The sequence below is a fragment of the Saccostrea cucullata genome, unplaced genomic scaffold (genome assembly GCF_032062105.1).
Source record: "Saccostrea cucullata isolate Sc308-1 unplaced genomic scaffold, CSIRO_AGI_Scuc_v1 ctg563, whole genome shotgun sequence".
NCBI classification, from domain to species: domain Eukaryota; kingdom Metazoa; phylum Mollusca; class Bivalvia; order Ostreida; family Ostreidae; genus Saccostrea; species Saccostrea cuccullata.
In genome coordinates this window covers 157,119-164,572 of record NW_026920016.1, presented here as the reverse complement: position 1 = coordinate 164,572, position 7,454 = coordinate 157,119, and the positions used below count along the sequence as shown (strand labels likewise).

Sequence of the window (7,454 nt, the reverse complement as noted above, 5' to 3'; positions counted from 1 at the left end):
CATGATTGATCTAATTTATATGGAAGCATCTTTAGGTAGTGTAGATTCAAGTTTGTTCAAATCATGACCCCCCGGGGGTAGGGCGGGACCACAATGGCCGACCAAAGTTTTACATAGAAATATATAGGAAAATCATTTAAAAATCTTCTTCTCAAGAATAACAAATCCATAATTGATCATATTTGTATGGACACATCTTTCCGTAGTGTAGATTCAAGTTTGTTCAAATCATGACCCCCGGGGGTAGGGCGGGACCACAATGGCCGACCAAAGTTTAACATAGAAATGTACAAGAAAATTCTTTAAAAATCTTCTTCTCAAGAATAACAAAGCCATAATTGATCATATTTATTTTGAAGCATCCTCAGGTAGTGAAGATTCAAGTTTGTTCAAATCATGACCCTCGGGGATAGGGCGGGGCCACAATGGCCGACCAAAGTTTTACATAGAAATATATAGGAAAATTCTTTAAAAATCTTCTTCTCAAGAATAACAAAGCCATAATTGATCATATTTGTATGGAAGCATCTTCAGGTAGTGAAGATTCAAGTTTGTTCAAATCATGACCCTTGGTGATAGGGCGGGGCTACAATGGCCAATCAAAGTTTTAAATAGGCATATATAGGAAAATTCTTTAAAAAAATAATCTTACGAAGAATAGCAAAGCCAAAATTGGTCAATGGACTACTATAAGCCACAGTGCTCAGGTGAGCGATGTGGCCCATGGGCCTCTTGTTTTTTGATGTTGTTTATTTTTCTGTTTGTGTTTTGGTTGATTTGACTAAAATTTATCATTAAACACAGCTGGTTTAATATTGATATGAACACGCAGAATTATTAGAAGCATGTATTACAGTTTATAATTTGGCATTCATTTTTGTAGCTATTTTTTTCGTTTTACTTCAGATATATGCCTAATTCAAAGGTGATGCGTTTGGGAGAAAGTTCTGCAGTTCCCTCAGTAAGTACACAGTTGAGAGAAAGCAATGCCATTATGTAGAGCTTGGTTTGTTATGCCATACCATGAAAATATAGATTGAACGTCATGTATGTCTTCAGTCTTGTTCTGCCTTAATTTGCTCAGTTACAAAGAAACTATTCAAGATAATTCTTTTTTATAAAACATCCTATATTTATATATATTGGTGATAGCTATTTAACTGCATTGCATTTCAAAACAAAACATCAAAACAGTTGAATATACCTAATAAATGTACTTAATTTCATCATATTTTTCAATCAATCAGAAAGCTTCAGATCAGATAGGTGAATGCAATGATTGGTTGCACACGAGTGTAAAAGCTAAGGTAGGTATTTAATAATAATAAGAAAAAAAAATAGACATGTAATTTACACCTTCATTTAATAAAAATATAGCAATGACTTTCTTGTTATTTTCTCTGTCACAATGCAAATCATTATATATTTTTTATGTGAGCATTTCTGAAGAAAGCAAATTTTATGGGGGTCCATCACACTACATGTATATTAAGTATCTTTAAACCATCAACATTATAAAAATAATATGTTTACAATATATATTGTGTGAAATTATTATCCTGCGAAAAACATTGCTAACAGAGGTGAAGCATAGGTCAGCAATATGGTTTTCAAGGGTTAACAATTTCATGTTTAAGTCCTGAAAAACATAAATTATTTTTTTATTCTAAAAAAAAGTATAACAACATGTTATTATAAACATGTTATATGTTATAACAAAATGTGTTTTACTTGTAGACTGAACAGTCCATGAAATTGGTTCATATTTTGTGTGAATGGCCAAGGATGGATCTTCCCATAACCAAGGGAACAGGAAATATACTAGGCTACAATATAGCATCACTGGTAATTTTAGTAATGTTTTGCATACATGTTTATCTAAATGCCCTGATCGACTTCACAATTTAAGTTTCTTGTTTATATTTTTATAATATTTCCTACATGTATTGATTTCACAAAGATATAAAGAGAGATTAAGTCTGCTTTAAATGCTTAGTAATATTAACTGAGTTCTACAACACTACGAAAAGATTTCTAATAATTATTTTAAAAATTTTATAGTTTGAAAAAAATGTCAAAACAAAGCTGAAGGAAATGTTGGAATTAGAAGAGGGTGATAAGAGGTACGTGATGTACATACATGTTACATGAGCAGCTTATTTACTTTAAAATTGTCAATCTTCATTAACTTTATGGGCAATCAATTAAATGATCAAAATTTCATTATTGTAACACCGCTCCTAAGTAGAGGGGTATATTGTTTTACCCTTTTGGGTCTACGCATCTGTTTGTCTAGCTGTCTGTCCATAACAATTTTTTTCGCATGTTTCACAGCATCATACCGTATAAGTGGAAATTTTAGTGAGGATTTAATTTTGGCATTATTAGCGAGGCTTTTAAGATCGCTAAAATTGAATATAGCTAAAAATTAATTGCGTGTTATTTGTACTAGCTTCTTTAGAGGGCATTTTAAAATCGCTAAAATTACTTCTGACTCGCTAAAAATAAAATACCAGTTTTTAAGCTAAAATTTCCACTTATACGGTAGCAGATGCTTGAAATTTTAAAACATACTTTGTTGAGGCATTCTGTATGGTGGGATTTATTTTTGTGTGAATCTGATGTCAACTTCCTATTTATTCGTGAATCTGCCTGTAACTGAACTTTACATGGTGTACATACAGTGGACCCTCATTTATCCGGACACTTTGGTTCCCAGTCAATTTGTCCGGATATGTGAAGCATCCGGATATCTGAATCACCAGTTTAAACAAGACAAAATAACATTTAAACATTTTGTTCCCATGAAAAATCGTCCGGATACTGAAGCATCCGGATATCTGGCGTCCACTGTATATATATTAACATATAGTGTATTTTTACATCATAGTGGAGGTATTACTAGTAAGCATTGGCTCACAGATTTCTTGTTAGAAATTAAAAAGATTTCATGGTATGTCCTACATATTGTTACATTGTTTCATGCATTTTTGTTTCAAAGAGATACAGTAACAACTGGTTAAAATAAAAATGTTATAAACTTCAGTTTTAGGATGTATATTGCTTTTGCAGGTGTTATGAACCGCATTGGAGACATCTACGTTGGATTGACCGGAATGACTTGACAGACCATAATGTGATGAATAACAATGTTTGCTCTGTAGTATATAATGCATTTCATATGACTAGTCTTGCATATTTTGTACCCGGTAATTGCTCTATGCAAGTTATGTAACAGTTATAGAGACTATTTCTTAACTTGATTCATTTTTTTTAGCTCACATGAGCTAAAAGCTCAAGTAAGCTTTTCTGATCACATATTATCTGCCTTTTTTCTGTCTATTTGTATACTGTTCACATTTTAAACATCTTAAAAACCTCTGGATCAATTCTAATTGAGCTTGTTACAAAGCATCCTTGGGTGGAGGTGAGTTTTAATTAATAAAATAAAGGGCCATGTTCCATTACAAGGGGAGTTAATAAGGAAAAGACAAAAAAGGCATGGGTCATTAAAAAAAATCTTTTGAAGAACCACTGAGCAAGAAAAGCTAAACACTTTGTGGAAGCATCCTTTGGTAGTGTTTATTCTAAATAATGTTCAAAGCATGACCCCTGGGGTTAAGTCAGGGCCACAAAAGGAAATACACATTTTACATTGAAATATATACGAGAATTTTAAAAAATCTTCTGAAGAATCACTGGGCCAGACAAGCTGAAACTTTTGTGGAAGCATCACCGCCATGGGTAGTGTACATTCCAGTTTGTTCAATTGATATCGATGACCCCAGGGGGTAGGGCAGGACCCCATTAGGAAGTCTGAAATTTTTCATTGAGGTATACAGGAAAATTCTTTTAAAATCCTCTTTTTAAGCTAGAAAAGCTTGAAATTTTTGTGGAATTCTCGTTGAGTAGTGCAATTTCTAAGTTGTTCAAGTCATGACCCTGAGGCAGGGCAAGGCCAAAACTGGAATTTAAAAGGAGAAATCTGGTAAAGTTACTCAATCAAGTGTGGGATGTGGCCTCTTGTTTATTAATCAGTTTTCTTCTACTCATGACATATTTAAGTAAAACATAAGCGCTTCATGTGTTTTTCATGATGATATATTTAGGTATGTATATATTTATTAATGTGTGTAAGTGTGTGAGAGAGGGTAAGGGTGTGTTAGAAAAGGAAAAGAATACAATTGATTCTTTTTTTATTCTTAAAGGGATGGGCCAAAATAAGTGCTCTTGTTTTAGAAGAATTCGGCTTGTTTAAACCCAAAACAATCATGTAAGTTTCTATCTCAATTTAATTTAGCTATTTAATAAAGTTATTTTGGAAGATGAATCTAAACCTGTCACCTTTAGAGGTGTGTGACTATTTATGTCTATAAGTTAACTAAATTGTCATTGTTACTAAATTGTGCATTTCCTAATTAATACAGTTGAAATAATAAAACATTTATTTCAAAAGGTAGAAATTGCACCCATTGAAGAATAGCTGTAAATCCCTCTTTTTTGTGATAACTTTATTTTTTTGCAAAAGTAGCAAGACTATTTAATACTTGGGAAATTTTTTGTTCTTCCTTAGAGTCCCTCCTAAATGAACAAATCATGTGGAACAATAATCAAAATTAATTAAAATTTGGTTTTTCTTGTAAACACCAAATAAAAAGCATTCATTTAACATCAAAATAATTCAAATTCCCCTTTTCAAATAATTAAAGACGTCACTAATAAATTATGTTCAGAATTCTTGTTTCAATTTTTATTTTTTGATGGAAAAATTATTTAAATGTTTATACATTATGTATTTCTCTTTTTGGATATTAGTGGTATCTTCAGTCCTCCAGGGTTTTACCTTAGTTTAAAAAACTGCACTAATGGAAAACTAAAAGCAACGCTGGAAGATGGGTACGATTGTTTAATTATTATATTTAGTCAACATTCAACTAATTGTGATATTCAAAATATCCCTGTAATAACAATCTGGAGTTATATCTTTGTAACTAAATTTTAATTATATTTAAGTAAACGGTATATTTCTTAATATCCATAATTTATTACAATTCACATCTGTTATGGTCTTGATTTGATTATTATTAATTATACACGACTTTATTCTTAATTATTTCATACATTTTATTTTAGGCCAGGACAGAGATTGAATGAGGGAGTTGCATATTTTAGGGATGTATTGCTTGTAGAAGCAAGAATCCTTATTGCCTCCACTGTAAAAAACATTACTTATAGAGAAGCTGAAAAACTTCTCTATCCATTGAAATAACAATTAAAAATAGCATTGCTAAAGAGTAAAGATAAATATATATATATATATATATATATATATATATATATATATATATATATATATATATATATATATATATATATATATATATATATATATATATATATATATATATATATATATATATATCACGATATGATGAAATATCACTATGTTGTTTAAATAAACAGTTAGGGCAAATCCATGATGTACTTTGCAACTGTAGATGAGTAAAGTCCTTAACTCTGATAATCATGATTTCATTCATATCACATCCACACCAATTCCAAAATGTTGTATCACTAATTCTTACTTGAACCATTCTTTAGTAAATGTTGGAAGAAATTAATGAAAATTTCATATCAATTGACTAGAGGAAAATATTAACTTGTATTGTTTTTCTGACTTTAAGTGAAACAAATTTTACATTCAACAATCATTGGATTTTTGTGTTATTTTAAAAGGAACACTCGTGCAGCCATAATTTTTTTTTCAATATAGAACTTAAATTTGTATAATTATCAGATGATTATATATCCATAATGTAAAAGTGATTCAAAATGATGTACATGGAATACATTCGCATGGACTTAGAATTGTACGTGTAGCTAATTTTGGATGCAGGTCATTAGTTGAACTGTTATATATTTATGAATTAACTCTGTTGAAAGTGGTCATTCATAGATGATGCAACTTAATTTGTTTAAAATTTGTGCAAAGCTATATACAAAAAAACCTAATCATAATTTTAATCTCTATTGTGTGAAATAAATTATTTTCTTACAACTTTTATATATATAATCTGCCTTATTTTTGGATAGTATTAATTATCCAGGTCCAATCAAGGGTGTACAGGGATTTACTCTGTATACTTTGAGGAAGAAGGGTGTATGGAATCACCATACACCCTAAATTGGACCTGGATAATGAATTTATTTCCTACTTTGGACCCATAAACATCAGAGCCAATCTATGGATCAGATGATCCATAACTTACATACTACAATGCATCCTGACACCATGTTATTTGGGTTTTATCATAGAGAAAGTGTGTTTTGTGACATCACATTTTATTTACCCCCTGCTTAAGCGGGGGACCAAAATTTAACATCCAACTCTGTAACCAATCAAAGCTTGTGTTCCATTAGCTACATGGGAAACATTTATTTTGTTCCATGATTGGAAAATGTTTCTTGGTGACTTGGCTATGCTGTTTTGTGACTTTGTCATGTTAAACTGTGACTGGGTTAGGTTGTAATAGAGAGTTGGTTATGTTGAACCTTGACTGGGTTAGGTTGTAATAGAGAGTTGGTTCCCGTACGAAATTTAAGTCACGTATTTTTAAAAAAATCCAGGCGTATTTTAATCTAAAAATCCTTGTGGAAATCTCTATTGAAATGAATATATAAAACCAGGCGTATAATGTAAAATACAGGCGTACACGAGGCGTAATCCTCCCGTATTTTTGGCCGAAATATGCAAATGAGTACGCCTGGAAATTCAAAATACGTCTGGAAATTTTAATAACAGAATTACGCCTAGATTTCAAGCATACCCTTAAAAATACGCCTGCTAAATAAATACGCCCGTATAAAAAAAATACGCCCGTACAAAAAAATACGCCTGTACAAAAAATACGCCTGCTTTAAATAGATTTGAATTAAATATTACTTATATCACAGCAATGGGAGCTACAACTATAACATGAATATAAATGTACAATCAACTTTAGTACAAAGATTTTTGACTAATATACTAAAAAAGATTAGACAAATTAAGCTTAGCATACAGCACTTTTATTTTCTTAATATTTTCAGTGTGATAAAATGTGAATGAGATTCAAGTAAAGGATTGTCATTAAAATTTAAAAAATCATAATCTTACATTTACTATTTCAAAGCACAGTTACAAGTTAGAATATATTAACCGTTTCACAGCATTTTAACATCCAAGGCTGAGTTTTGTAGTAAACAGTTGAAACATTCCAATAATCACAGTGAATCACAGTTTTGAGAATCATGCCGAGTATTCCTGCCATTCTTTTTACTCCTAAATTGGCATAAAAGATGCAAATCACAAGCAATTCTGTCATTCAAGTTTCACATCACATTCCCCAATCACATTTTCATAGATTGAAATATTCACAAAAAGAAGTTTGAATGTTTTATAACTGGCATTACAA

The 7,454-nt window shown here is 30.9% G+C and overlaps 1 protein-coding gene and 1 long non-coding RNA gene across 2 annotated transcripts; both read left to right on the top strand.

Moving 5' to 3' along the window:
- Positions 1-738: 738 nt before the first annotated feature.
- On the top strand, positions 739-3,235 carry LOC134241672 (uncharacterized). Its single transcript, XM_062723705.1, has 5 exons — positions 739-961; positions 1,248-1,307; positions 1,738-1,845; positions 2,062-2,123; positions 3,073-3,235. The coding sequence occupies exons 1-5, from the start codon at positions 911-913 to the stop codon at positions 3,233-3,235; spliced, it is 444 nt and encodes a 147-aa protein (XP_062579689.1). The 5' UTR covers positions 739-910.
- A 791-nt stretch (positions 3,236-4,026) lies between these two features.
- Positions 4,027-5,318, top strand: LOC134241620 (uncharacterized). Its single transcript, XR_009986701.1, has 3 exons — positions 4,027-4,273; positions 4,816-4,896; positions 5,134-5,318. It is a non-coding gene; the product is annotated as an uncharacterized LOC134241620 (long non-coding RNA).
- The last annotated feature ends 2,136 nt before the right edge of the window (positions 5,319-7,454 follow it).